This window comes from Urocitellus parryii, chromosome 7 (assembly GCF_045843805.1).
Source record: "Urocitellus parryii isolate mUroPar1 chromosome 7, mUroPar1.hap1, whole genome shotgun sequence".
Taxonomy (NCBI): domain Eukaryota; kingdom Metazoa; phylum Chordata; class Mammalia; order Rodentia; family Sciuridae; genus Urocitellus; species Urocitellus parryii.
In genome coordinates, this window is record NC_135537.1 from 520,884 (window position 1) to 534,828 (window position 13,945).

A 13,945-nucleotide genomic window follows, 5' to 3' on the forward strand; every position below is an offset into this window, starting at 1 on the left:
GGGATTACAGGCAAGCGCCACCATGCCTGGCTTCAACATATCTTTTTAAAAATGTTTTTAGTTGTAGATGGACACAATACCTTTATTTTATTTATTTACTTTTTTATGTGGTACTGAGGTTCGAACCTAGTGCCTCACAAGTGCTTGGCAAGCGCTCTACCACTGAGCTACAGCCCCAGCCCTCAACATATTTTTTTTGGTTGACACAATTCAATCCACAATACTCCTCATGGTCCAGAGCTGCCAGAGCTCTAGCCATTATATGCACACCCCAGGTAAAAGAAAAGTTTGGGAGAAGAGAGCAAAAGGAATGAATGTTTGTTTGTTTCTGGTAATTGGGATTGAACCCAGGAGTGCTTAATTACTGAGACACATCCCCAGCCTTTTTAAATTTTATTTAGAGATAGGGTCTTGCTGAGTTGCTAAATGCCTTGCTAAATTGCTGAGGCTGGCTTTGAACTCATAATCCTCCTGCCTAGGCCTCCCAAACTGCTGGGATTACAGGCGTGTGCCACCACAACAAGCCTCAGCACTGATTTTTTTTTTTTTTTAAGGATCATCATCAACCTTAAAAGAGGCATCTAGAAATTACTGTCTGTCTCCTAAACCCAGCTCAGAATACTGAACATGCCAAGATGAGTACGGAGTATAGAGGGAAAAAAAACTCAGGGCCTTGCATGCACAAGGCCCTGGGTTCAATCCCCAGCAACACACACACACACACACACACACACAAAAAAAAAAAAAAAAAAAACCATCAAGACCCTGTCTAAAAATAAATAATAAAAATGACTGTGGATGTGGCTTAGTGGTTGAGTATCCCTGGGTTTAATCCCCAGTATAAACAAAACAAAACAAAAAAACCCATGAGCTCCTAGTACATTGCCTGCCTGCGGTGAGTGTGTGGGGTGCATGAGGAGTGTGAACTGGACAGTCCCCTAGCCGTGGCCCACCTTGCAGGAGCTGAGGAAAACCTGGAGGGCAAAGGCCTCTGAAGGGCGAAGCCGAGAGCCCCGAATTCGCCAGGGTTTGTGCTGGGGGCCCCATTGCCCCTCCCACACTCACACCCTGACGACGAGATGCTCCTCTCCCAGAAGGTTGGGCCCTGGTCCAGGCCACCACGGTCCTTCCCCACAGTGCCTCCCAGTCTCCCTCCCTGACCCACGGGCAGCTCTGCCTCTCCTTCGGGCCCAGCCCGGAGACACAAGGGCCCCAGCTCAGGGCACCCCGCCTGCGCCCTCCTGGGGACTCGACTCCTTCCGTGGGTCCGGCGGGCTCCCCGCGCCCCTCGTCTGTGAGGGCCTGCTGAAGTCCAGGAGTTCGGGCAGCACCCGTCCCTCAAACCAAACAAAAATGTAGACGCCCTGTGAAGCGGGCGCCAGGCTGTGCCGCGTCCGAGGGCTGGTCCGTCTCAACACGTTTTACGGGGTTGGGGGTGGCTCAAGGTCACCTACCCGTCTGAGCACCCAAGTGCCGTCAGTCCACTGCTCAGTGCTTGGGCGGCGGACAGGGGCCTGGCATGAACACGTTTCCAAGCCGTTTTCGGGTATGACCACCCTCTTTCCCTGCACTTCGAGAATGGGGGCTGGGAGCGGGCGGCACGCCTACCCTGGGGCCGCGGGGGAAGCGGAGAACGCGGCGCAGGGACCCTCCCGGCCGCCAGGGGCCGCTGCCGCCGCGCAGACGCCAGAGGGCGGAACGCACAGCTCGGCTTCCGCGCGCGGCCGGACCGCGTCCGCTGCTGTCCTGGTCCCCCAGTCGGCCGCGGCGGCCTCACCGTCACCATGTACGCGGTCTACAAGCAGGCGCACCCTCCCACCGGCCTCGAGTTCGCGATGTACTGCAACTTCTTCAACAACAGCGAGCGCAACCTGGTGGTGGCCGGGACCTCGCAGCTCTACGTGTACCGCCTGAACCGCGACGCCGAGGTAGGCCCGCGCCGCCCGCGCGCCGCCGTGCTCGGGTGCGCGGTCGGCGGCGGCTGCGCCCGCAGCGCTCGGCGGTGCGGATGCGCCCGGAGCCGCCTGCGCGCCCGCAGAGAGGCCGCCGCCGCACCGCGCACCGTGGGGCCCGCCCGGAGCCTGCCGCGCCGCCGGAAGGCTGGCGGGCCCGTCGCGTGAGCCCTGGCCGGCCTCACACTTGCCATCCTCCCGCCGCGGCCTCTGGAGCCGCTGGGCTACCGGCGTGCGCCGCCGCCGGGCTGAGAGCCGCTTTGCCGGTATTTGGAAACGGCCTCCCCGAGGCGGAGCTGGAGAACATCGCCAGCCCGCGGCGCGGGGCTGCGTCCGCGCGAGGACAGTCTACTGGCAGGACGGGGCACCGGGCCGCGCTGGTTGCCAGAGCGACCAGGGTCCGACCGGGAAGGCTTCTCGCTCTCCAAGGAACCGGGCGGGCCCGCGTGCGCAGCGGGGCAGCGGGGCGCGTAGAGGGTGGAGGAGCCACGCAAGCGTTTTGAATAGGGGCTGCCCGGGTCGAGAGGCAGGCGGCCCTCACCCTCACCCTCACCCTCACCCTGCTGGGTACCTTTCCCAGCGCAGGTGCCTTCGTGCCTGGAATATATGCACCTCTGTTGAGGTGTGCTTGACCAAGCAAGCAAAACAGAAAAGGACGGGCTTTTCAGGTCCATCTCTGAAAGAGCCAAATAAGTATTTAAACTTAGTCTTTCTTACCTGTTGTAGTGGACTTTTACTAATTAGAAGCTATTGTATCATTATTTGGTTTGGGGTTTTTTGTTTATTTGTTTTTTGGTACCTGGGATCGAACCCATGAGTGCTTTACCACTGAGCTTCACTTCCAGCTCTATTTATTTTTTATTTTGAGACAGGGTCTTGCTAAGTAGCTCAGGCTGGTCTCAATCTGTGATCCTCCTGTCTCAGCCTCATGGATTGTTGGGATTACAGGTGTGCACTACCATGCTCACGTGCATCACTACATTTTTAAGAAATGGGTTCAGGGCTGGGGTAGTGGCTCAGTGGTAGAGCTCTGGCCCAGCATGTGTGAGGCACTGGGTTTGACCCTCAGCACCACATAAAAATAAAATAAAGGTATTGTGTCCACCTACAACTAAAAAATAAAAATAACCAAAGGAATGGGCTCAGACCCCACCAGAATTCATTTGTCCTTTCAGCAGATGTTTATTTAAGTGCTGCTGTGTGCAGGCATTTGGGGTGATGCTGATGCACACTACAGTCAGAGATGCCTGCCTGTGGAGCTTGCACTCTGAGGACAACCAGCCATGTACAGCCATGGAGGTGTGTGAGAGGGGGGCAGTGACTTAGAGACTGGAGAGCAGGATGAGGGAGCGAGACCAGGGGGGGGGGGTGCTGAATGTCTTCCTTGGGAAGGTGGGATTTGAGAGGGGAGGAAAAGTGATGGAGACTGTGGGTATCAGATGAAGAAGTTCTAAGTAGACAGAGCAGTTCCAGCAGAGGTCCTGTGTCAGGAGGGCAAGTGAGGGCTGGAGGGGAGGAGAGATGAGCAAACAGGTCAGAGAGGTGACAAGGTGGGTGGCCTCCAGTGTCCCAGGCCTCAAGTGTGGAGCTGCAGTTTTGGCAGAAGAATCATCTGACCTGACAAGTTTTCAAGGGTCACTTTGACTGTCACATTGAAGAGAAGGTGAAAGGAGGCAGGGGAACCAGTTGGGAGCTGGCTGTACCATTAGTGGAGAGGCCTTAGTGCCTTGGACTGGTGTGGTGGGGGTAGAGGTAGGTGTGTGAGGGTGACCAGAAGTCTTCCCAGGTCTGTGGGCAGCAAGTCTGAAGTTTGGTGTGAGCACCTGGAGTGGTGGCCTTGCTGTTCTGTGCCCTGGAGAAGGCTGTGGGTGGATCTTGTATTAGTTACTATTTGCCATTGAACAGGTTACCCCAAAACTTAGAAGCTAAGGAAGGAGGAGTATTTCTCAGTTTCTGAGGGCCCACAGTCAGGAGCAGCTCAGCAGAGCAATTCCTGATGGGCTCCCCACAGGGCTGTGGCCCTCTGGGGCTCAGCTGGACTGGAGTTCTGCCTGCACTGCTAGCAGGAGGCCTCTACTCCTCAGCATGGGCCTCAACAGCATGACAGACTGCCAGAGTGAGGCAGGTCCTCTGAGACCAGAGCTTGGTCTCAGATGCAACTGCTGTCCCTTCTGCCATTTTGTGCTGGTCCTATTGACCAACCCTAGTACAGTGAGGGAGGGGGTGCAGAGCTGTGTGTGGTGGGTGGGGCAGAGCTGCTTCAGGTGCTGGTCAGCTGATTCCTCAGCAGGTGGCCGTTTAGAGCAGCAGGTAGAGATGGGAGTGGGGTCTGGGCTGGAGGCAGAGTTGGGGTCTTTAGCTTATGGGTGGTGTCTGCCCTTTGAAGCTGGTATAGTTACCCAGAGATAGCAAAGGACAGGGCCCTGGGGCACCTCAGCTTTGCAAGGTTGAGACAGGAAGAGTTGGAGGACCGCGGCCAGGGCAGCAGGAAGAAAGGCTGGGGGTGCAGCACATGGGAGAAGGACACTAGCGCCTCAGGTGGAACAAGACCGGCGGGGGCAAGTGGGGTTATGGCCTGACCTGAGGAGGATGGGAGGCCCTGAGAAAGAGGCTTGGTAACAGTGAACCCAGACAACTGTCTGGAGATTTCATGCAAAAGAAAGCAAAGAAATGGGTTAGTAACTGACAGGGAACGCAGGTTTTTAAAGATCAGAGAAATGGCAGCTCATCTGTGCATGGAAGGGAGCAACCCAGACTGCCCTAAAAGGCACTCAGCCCCCAGGATTGCGGTGATCCTTCGCTGTCCGTCGTTATGAAACATGCAAAGACACCAGATGTGGTAGTTCTTTCCTGGCCCTCTCAGGACAGCATGAGCATGAGGCAGCAGGGTTTGGTGGTGCTGGGGGGAGACTGCTGTGTGCACGCTTGCTGCCCAGGCGGGACAGCCTCGTCTGTCTTGTGCACACTCCCGTGGGTCGGGTTTGCACAGGACACAGCAGCAGCAGGTGGTCTTGTCTCTCTATCCTTTCCACTCCGCCCCCAAGTGGCCAGCCCAGTTTTCCTGGTAGTGTGGTGACCTCAGGGTAGTCAGCCTTCTTTCAGGAATTCAGGGCCTTAGAACACCAGTCATCCCAAGAGCTAGGTCAGCAGGGCACGGTGTGCTGACCACACACCTGTTCTTCAGAGCAGACCCCATCCAGGTCCATGTGTGGCTGTCTCGAGTCTGTCCCTGGAGTCTAGTATAAGTGCAGCCTTGCCAGTCCTGCCACAGTGGGCACCCTGAGCTGGCATGGAGAACTCAGGGCTGGCTGGCTTTCCTTTTGTCTTCTCTCTCGAGCTCACACCATCTTCCTGCTTCAGCCTCCTGAGAGCTGGACTACAGGCAAGCACCTCTGTGCCTGTCTCTCTGCACTTCAGGGCCTATCTCCCCCCGCTCCCCCCCTTACTGAGTATTGAACCCAAAGCAAGTGCTCCACCACTGAGCTCCATTCTCAGCATCCCCCCACACTTTTTTTTTTTAAACTTAAAAAAATTTTTGAGGTACGACAACCCTGAGGTCACCACACTAAGTTGCCCAGGCTGGCCTCAAATCTGCCTTAGCCCCCTGAGGGTTAGATTTTGGGCATGGCCACCTTGCCTCATTTCCATCCAGCCTTCGAGCCTCCCGGTAGCTGCAGCACCTTGGCTCCGACTGGAGGCGCAATGTAGCCTACGCTGTGCCTGGAGCAGCACCCTCAGGTTCACATCTGTGGATGCCCAGCTGGGCAGGTTTGGGGCAGAAGATGAGTGTGGGCAGCGGGGGGCTTGGCCTCTGGGGAAACGTGAGGTAGAGGCTTCCTGGGGAAGAGCCCTGAGACCAGGCTTGGGGGCATGGGTGCGTGAGTGATAGGTGGACAGGCCAGGGAGGGTGCATGGCTATCTCCAGGGTCCTTGGTGGCAGGGCTCAGCCCTGAGTGAACTTTTCCTGTCCTTCCTCAGGGCTTGTCTCTGGATGAGGAGAGGCAGGCAGGTATGTGGCCCCTCACTGCCTTCTCTTCCTACCCCTCCAGGCCCTGACCAAGAATGACAGGAGCACAGGTAAGTACAGGGGTGGCCACCCTGGGCATGTGGGTAGCCAGGGCATCACCCAGCTTTGACCTGCTGGCCCTCTCCCAGAGGGGAAGGCCCACCGCGAGAAGCTGGAGCTGGTGGCCTCCTTCTCCTTCTTTGGCAACGTCATGTCCATGGCCAGCGTGCAGCTGGCAGGAGCCAAGCGTGATGCCCTACTGCTCAGCTTCAAGGATGCTAAGGTGAGTGGTAGAGGGTGGTAGAGGGTGGTAGGCCCGGGGTGGGGGATGGAGGGGGCAGGGCTACACAGGGGCCTGCTGGTACCCCCAGGGGGCAGGGGGGCAGGCCATAGTTCTGACCTCCTGCCCCCAGCTGTCGGTGGTGGAGTATGACCCAGGCACCCACGATCTGAAGACCCTGTCCCTGCACTACTTTGAGGAGCCTGAGCTTCGGGTAGGCCACATTGAGGCACCCCAGCCAGCCCAACTACTCCCTCCCTCCTTCTACCCCCAGTGCTGCCCGTGAGGTCTCCTGGCTAATGTCCCTCTGCCCCCAGGACGGCTTTGTGCAGAACGTGCACACACCTCGAGTGCGGGTGGACCCCGATGGGCGCTGTGCAGCCATGCTCATCTACGGCACCCGGCTGGTGGTGCTGCCTTTCCGCAGGGAGAGCCTGGCCGAGGAGCATGAGGGGCTCGTGGGTGAGGGGTGAGCACTGGGGTCACGGCTGTGGGTCTGAGAGGCGTGGAGCTTGGTTTCCCTCTGTGTGCCCCACCCTGACGTCCCTGTTCCCCCAGGCAGAGGTCCAGCTTCCTGCCTAGCTATATCATCGATGTGCGGGCCCTGGACGAGAAGCTGCTCAACATCATTGACCTGCAGTTCCTGCATGGCTATTACGAGCCCACCCTGCTCATCCTATTCGAGCCCAACCAGACTTGGCCTGGGTGAGGCCCAGGGATGCCCTCTTTGTTGTGGTCCCAGCTGCCTGGGCAGAGGGGACAGGGATGTGTAGCTCCCACAGAGGGTGGAAGTGGGACCCCAGCCTTGGGGGTGCTGTGAGCCCAGCTGACCTACCTGCTACTCCAGGAGGGTGGCAGTGCGACAGGACACCTGTTCCATTGTGGCCATCTCACTGAACATCACGCAGAAGGTCCACCCTGTCATCTGGTCCCTCACCAGCCTGCCTTTTGACTGCACCCAGGCCCTGGCTGTGCCCAAGCCCATAGGTGAGGAGGGCCCAGCAGTACCCAGTGGTCCTGGGGGGGGGTAGTGAGCCTGCCTACCAGCCCGTGTCTGTCTCCAGGTGGGGTTGTGGTCTTCGCTGTCAACTCGCTGCTGTACCTGAACCAGAGTGTCCCCCCGTACGGCGTGGCTCTCAACAGCCTCACTATGGGCACCACTGCCTTCCCACTGCGTAAGTGTAGCTGACTATTAGTGGGTGGGGCTGTGGGTGGGGCAGGGCCTCCAGCCAGCTTGACACCTTCCTCACAGGCACTCAGGAGGGCGTACGGATCACCCTGGACTGCGCCCAGGCCGCCTTCATTTCCTATGACAAGATGGTCATTTCCCTCAAGGGTGGCGAGATGTGAGCCCCTGGCCCTGTCTGCCCTGAGACCCCCACATCCCCTCCCCTGCTCATTCAGCACCCCCCACCCCTGCCCTCCAACATCCTTCATCCCCAGCCCTACTCAGCAGCCCGCCCCGCCCACAGCTATGTGCTGACACTCGTCACAGACGGCATGCGCAGCGTCCGTGCCTTCCACTTTGACAAGGCAGCCGCCAGTGTCCTTACCACCAGTGTGAGTAGGGGCAGGGGTGGGGGTCTTGCACTGGGTCCAGGTCTGGCCTCCTCTCATCCACACGCCCGCCCTCAGATGGTCACCATGGAGCCTGGGTACCTGTTCCTGGGCTCGCGCCTGGGCAATTCCCTCCTCCTCAAGTACACAGAGAAGCTGCAGGAGCCCCCAGCCAGTGCTGTCCGCGAGGCTGCTGACAAGGTGGGTGCTCGTAGTGGTGCCCAGGGTCTGCTTGGCCACCTCCCCTTGGTGTAAAGCAGCCTGGAAATGCTGTTCACCTCTGTCTCCCGCCTCACAGGAAGAGCCTCCCTCCAAGAAGAAGCGGGTGGACCCCACAGTGGGCTGGTCAGGTGAGAGCTGGACCGGTTGGGTGGGGTGGGTCTGGAAGCCAGGGCAAGGCTCAAGTGGGCTGTGTGTGCTACAGGGGGCAAGTCCGTGCCACAGGACGAGGTGGACGAGATCGAAGTGTACGGCAGTGAGGCCCAGTCAGGCACACAGCTGGCCACCTACTCCTTTGAGGTGAGACTGGGGACAGCCGTGGATGCCCGCACCCTCCCCACATCTGACTGCCACTGTGTCTGCAGGTGTGTGACAGCATGCTCAACATCGGACCCTGCGCCAATGCTGCTGTGGGCGAGCCCGCCTTCCTCTCCGAAGAGGTGCCTGGGGCCTGGGCTTGAGTTGGGGGCAGGAGCAGGGTTGGGGCAGCATCTTTACCCCGACCTGTGCAGTTTCAGAACAGCCCTGAGCCAGACCTGGAGATTGTGGTTTGCTCCGGCTACGGGAAGAACGGGGCCCTGTCGGTGCTGCAGGTGTGTAGGGCAGGGGGGGTGGGCGCCTGCTGGCAGCACCTGAGTAGGCTGACCCCATCCCACCCTATCTTCATTCCAGAAGAGTATCCGGCCCCAGGTAGTGACAACCTTTGAACTTCCTGGCTGCTATGACATGTGGACAGTCATTGCCCCTGTGCGCAAGGAGGAGGTAGGTGGGACCCCAGGTGATAGTGACTGTGGCGGCTGAGGGCACCTGGATCCAGTGGTCACAGCCATCACAGCTCTCTGTTCGCCCTGTCCTTGGCCCTTGCAGGAGGAGGCACCTAAGGCAGAGGGCCCAGAGCAGGAGCCAAGCACCCCTGAAGCAGAAGATGATGGCCGAAGACACGGCTTCCTCATTCTGAGCCGGGAAGACTCAACAATGGTGAAGGGCGGGGTCTGGATGTGGGCGTCTGGGGTTCCCCGGGGAAGGGCACAACTCACTACGTTACCTACAGATCCTTCAGACTGGCCAGGAGATCATGGAACTGGACACCAGTGGCTTTGCCACACAGGGCCCCACGGTTTTTGCTGGAAACATTGGGGACAATCGCTACATTGTCCAAGTGTCACCACTGGGCATCCGCTTGCTAGAAGGAGGTAGGTGGGCAAGTGTAGGGAAGCGCGTCCTGGGGAGTATGCTGCATTGGCCACCCTGTGCTGACCACCCTGTGCTGACCACCCTGTGCCCACAGTGAATCAGCTGCACTTCATCCCTGTGGACCTGGGTGCCCCCATCGTGCAGTGCGCTGTGGCCGACCCCTATGTGGTCATCATGAGCGCCGAGGGCCATGTTACCATGTTCCTGCTCAAGAGTGATTCGTATGGTGGGCGCCACCACCGCCTGGCACTGCACAAGCCCCCACTGCACCATGTAGGCCTCACCCTCTGTGTCTGCTATCCCTGCCCATGATCCCCTATCCCCACTGTCCCCGACCTACACTGGGCTTTGTCTCTCCCTGCAGCAGTCCAAGGTGATCACACTCTGCCTGTATCGTGATGTCAGCGGCATGTTCACCACCGAGAGCCGCCTGAGTGGGGCCCGTGATGAGATGGGGGGCCGCAGCGGTTCAGAGGCCGAGGGACTGGGCTCAGAGACCAGGTGTGCAGGGGGCCAGGGTGCAGGAGACCTGGGTCTCTGTGGCAGATTGAGACATGTCTGTGGTCTTCAGCCCTACAGTGGATGACGAGGAGGAGATGCTCTATGGGGACTCAGGCTCCCTCTTCAGCCCCAGCAAAGAGGAGGCCCGGAGGAGCAGCCAGCCCCCTGCTGACCGAGACCCTGCACCCTTTCGGGCAGAGCCCACCCACTGGTGCCTGCTGGTGCGAGAGAACGGCACCATGGAGGTAGGTTCACCTACGTGGCTCAGCAGCCCTGGCAGCATGGCAGGCCCTATCGTCACTGACTGCTGTCCCCCACCAGATCTACCAGCTTCCAGACTGGCGGCTGGTGTTCCTGGTGAAGAACTTCCCTGTGGGGCAGCGGGTCCTGGTGGACAGCTCCTTTGGACAGCCTACCACGCAGGGTGAGGCCCGCAAGGAAGAGGCTACGCGCCAGGGGGAGCTGCCCCTGGTCAAGGAGGTGCTGCTGGTTGCTCTGGGGAGTCGCCAGAGCAGGCCCTACCTGCTGGTGAGCCCTTTGGTGCCTGCCCAGAGGCTGGGACCTGCCCTCACAGCCCAACCCATTCCTCCACTCTGACCTCGGGGCCCAGCCCCACCTCGTGGCCCACCCTGCCTCACTTCCAGGTGCATGTGGACCAGGAGCTGCTTATCTATGAGGCTTTTCCCCATGACTCTCAGCTTGGCCAGGGCAATCTCAAAGTTCGCTTCAAGAAGGTGCAGCTGCTAGACCCTTTTGGGGTGGGTTGGGAGGGGTCCAGGCTACAGGGTCTGAAGGGCCTGGCATTCATCAACACCTTCACCAGGTCCCCCACAACATCAATTTCCGTGAAAAGAAGGCAAAACCCTCCAAGAAGAAGGCAGAAGGTGGCAGTGTGGAGGAGGGGTCTGGGGCCCGGGGACGTGTGGCACGTTTCCGCTACTTCGAGGACATTTATGGCTATTCTGGGGTAGGCAGGCAGCTTTGTTTGGGCTTGGGGGTAGGGGAACAGGACCTTGCCCACATCTTCTCACAGTGTCTGTCTCCAGGTGTTCATCTGTGGCCCCTCACCCCACTGGCTCCTAGTGACTGGCCGGGGGGCTCTGCGGCTGCACCCCATGGGCATCGATGGCCCCATCGACTCCTTCGCCCCATTCCACAATGTCAATTGCCCCCGAGGCTTTCTGTATTTCAACAGACAGGTAGGAAGGCTAACTCTGGCTGCACCACAAGCACTGATACTGCCCTGGCAAAGCTGGGCGCTAGGGACAGGAGGGCTCCTCAGCTGCAGCACATCCCAGAGGACCAGGGATGAGTGTCTAGGGGAGGGTAGGGCCCAGTAGGTGGGATCTGGGGCTTAATGCTGGGCTGTCTGGAGGCTGGAGCAGTTGGCAGTGGAGGCCTGGCTGATGGGGCATACCCTGAAAGCCATTGCCTCATCTGTGACACCCACGTGGCAGCAATGACCACCTGAGTCACTGACAGACTCTGGTGTTGAGTGCTTCCGAGGGGCTAATGCACTCAGGACTGGATAGAAGCTGGGGCTGGGGCTGGCAGGGTCTCCCTCTGCCTGTGTTCTGCAGTCCCCGGCATGGCCAGTCTCAGTCATGTGGCTTTTAGTCTCTAATGTCCTCTGGGCTTGGACTCCCAAGCCCTGTGCTGTAGTCGCCAGCCAGAAGGATGGACAGGAGCCTACTGATAGAAGGCATGGGGACTGACGACCAAGGCTACAGCTCTTCCAGACCTTTCGCAGACTCGGTGACCCTAGCCAGGCAGTAGGGAGGCCTGTAGCCCTAGGCCTTGCTGACTATTTCCACCTACCCCAGGGTGAGCTGCGGATCAGTGTCCTTCCTGCCTACTTGTCCTACGATGCCCCATGGCCCGTCAGGAAGATCCCACTGCGCTGCACGGCTCACTATGTAGCTTACCATGTGGAGTCCAAGGTCTGTCCCCTCCCCCAGCACCCCCTCCCCCAGGCACCCCAGGCGTGTGACACCATTCAACTCCTAGGTGTACGCCGTGGCCACCAGCACCAATACACCCTGCACCCGCATCCCGCGCATGACTGGTGAGGAAAAGGAGTTTGAGGCCATTGAGAGAGGTATGTGCCACCAGGGGTGGGGTGGACCATGCCCAGGGCTGGCTACGACCACTGCCTCCTTGTCCCTGCAGATGACAGGTACATCCACCCCCAACAGGAGGCCTTCTCCATCCAGCTCATCTCCCCAGTCAGCTGGGAGGCCATTCCCAATGCCAGGTGATGTGGGGCCCAGTGGGGGCTTCTGGGTGCCAGCAGGGCAGGACTGGGGTGTCCTGATGCAGCCTGGCCTTGTGCAGAATTGAGCTGGAGGAATGGGAACACGTCACATGCATGAAGACAGTGTCGCTGCGCAGTGAGGAGACTGTGTCGGGCCTCAAGGGCTATGTGGCTGCTGGGACCTGCCTCATGCAGGGAGAGGAGGTCACGTGCCGCGGGCGGGTAAGCAGCTGCCAGGTGGGGACAGGCGGCCCTTGGCAGCCTGTCTGCCATCCCCACATGTTCCCTTGCCCTGCCAGATCCTCATCATGGATGTGATTGAGGTGGTGCCCGAACCTGGCCAGCCCCTGACCAAGAACAAGTTCAAGGTCCTATATGAAAAGGAACAGAAGGGGCCTGTGACCGCCCTGTGCCACTGCAATGGTCACCTGGTGTCAGCCATTGGCCAGAAGGTACACAGCTACCCCTCCCTGCTGTGTCTGCCTGCTCACCCTGCCCACTCCACTGACCCTTCCTGCCCCCTAGATCTTCCTGTGGAGCCTGCGGGCCAGTGAGCTGACGGGCATGGCCTTCATCGACACCCAGCTGTACATCCACCAGATGATCAGCGTCAAGAACTTCATCTTAGCTGCAGATGTCATGAAGAGCATCTCACTGCTGCGTTACCAAGAAGAGAGCAAGACGCTGAGCCTGGTGTCCCGGGTACTTCACGTGGTCTTGGGGTACAGGTGAGAGTCATACTCGGGCCCCTCCTGACACCTTCTGCTCTGCTCCCTGACAACAGGATGCCAAGCCTCTGGAGGTGTACAGTGTGGACTTCATGGTGGACAATGCCCAGCTGGGCTTTTTGGGTGAGTAGGGTCTTGGGGGGAGTGTCACCCTGGGGGTGGCTGGAGCTGACTCTGGGTCTTTGCTCCCTAGTGTCTGACCGAGACCGCAACCTCATGGTGTACATGTACCTGCCAGAAGGTCAGTGGCTCCCTCCCTCACTTCTTTCTTTAATATTTTTTAGTAGTTGATGGACCTTTATTTATTTGTATGTGGTGCTGCGAATCGAACCCAGTGCGTCACACATGCTAGACAAGCTATCACTGAGCCACAACCCCAGCCCTCCCTCCCTCACTTCTACTCGGGCTGGGTATTGGGCACTGGGTGGGCAGTGATCTGAGTTCTTCTGACCTAGCCAAGGAGAGCTTTGGGGGCATGCGCCTGCTGCGCAGGGCAGATTTCCACGTGGGTGCCCATGTGAACACGTTCTGGAGAACGCCATGCAGGGGGGCCACTGAGGGGCCCAGCAAGAAGTCGGTGGTGTGGGAGAACAAGCACATCACATGGTTTGGTGAGTGGGGTGGGGTAACTGAGCTCACGGTGCCCCCTCAAGCCACACTGGATGACTAGGGGGTTGACCTGGCTCACACTTCCCCCCATCCCCAGCCACACTGGATGGCGGCATTGGGCTCCTGCTGCCCATGCAGGAGAAGACCTACCGGAGGCTGCTGATGCTGCAGAACGCACTGACCACCATGTTGCCCCACCATGCTGGCCTCAACCCCCGTGCCTTCCGGTGAGCACCCCCATCCTCAGGGCTCTGCCCACCCTCCCAGGTTGCCCTGACCCCCCACACCCCCTCCCCAGGATGTTGCACGTGGACCGGCGCATCCTACAGAATGCAGTGCGCAACGTGCTTGACGGAGAGCTGCTCAACCGCTACCTATACCTCAGCACTATGGAGCGTGGGGAGCTGGCCAAGAAGATTGGCACGACCCCAGACATTGTGAGTTGGCCTGCTGTCCCCCGCCCATCCTGACCCTGCCCTGCTGAGCCTTGCCCTGATGGCTTTCACCCTACAGATCCTTGATGACCTGCTGGAGACTGACCGTGTCACCGCCCACTTCTAAGCATGTGGATGCCACCCTGCCCCCGCACACTGCCTCCCCCCACCTTTTGTACAAAACAAGGAAAACAAATTGTTTGAGACGAGT

At 59.1% G+C, this 13,945-nt stretch overlaps 1 protein-coding gene across 1 annotated transcript; it reads left to right on the plus strand.

Annotated features, from left to right (window-relative positions):
* The first annotated feature begins 1,713 nt into the window (after positions 1-1,713).
* Positions 1,714-13,938, plus strand: Cpsf1 (cleavage and polyadenylation specific factor 1). The gene is made up of 37 exons (XM_026409785.2): positions 1,714-1,928; positions 6,002-6,029; positions 6,108-6,241; positions 6,372-6,452; positions 6,556-6,707; positions 6,797-6,943; positions 7,086-7,225; positions 7,303-7,413; positions 7,491-7,584; positions 7,711-7,798; positions 7,874-7,996; positions 8,094-8,145; positions 8,220-8,314; positions 8,380-8,454; positions 8,527-8,607; positions 8,687-8,776; positions 8,882-8,992; positions 9,066-9,207; positions 9,303-9,481; positions 9,573-9,709; positions 9,780-9,954; positions 10,031-10,237; positions 10,354-10,443; positions 10,533-10,676; positions 10,756-10,908; positions 11,533-11,649; positions 11,717-11,807; positions 11,879-11,963; positions 12,044-12,185; positions 12,263-12,415; positions 12,489-12,665; positions 12,748-12,814; positions 12,885-12,932; positions 13,147-13,302; positions 13,398-13,527; positions 13,599-13,737; positions 13,814-13,938. The coding sequence occupies exons 1-37, from the start codon at positions 1,785-1,787 to the stop codon at positions 13,859-13,861; spliced, it is 4,326 nt and encodes a 1,441-aa protein (XP_026265570.1). The 5' UTR covers positions 1,714-1,784; the 3' UTR covers positions 13,862-13,938.
* Positions 13,939-13,945: the final 7 nt, after the last annotated feature.

Coding starts and splice junctions, on each gene's coding strand:
- Cpsf1 (XM_026409785.2), top strand. CDS start 1,785: ATGTACGCGGTCTACAAGCAGGCGCACCCTCCCACCGGCCTCGAGTTC. Junction 12,186..12,262: donor AGGTCACGTGCCGCGGGCGG/GTAAGCAGCTGC, acceptor TTGCCCTGCCAG/ATCCTCATCATGGATGTGAT. Junction 12,933..13,146: donor GTACATGTACCTGCCAGAAG/GTCAGTGGCTCC, acceptor CTTCTGACCTAG/CCAAGGAGAGCTTTGGGGGC.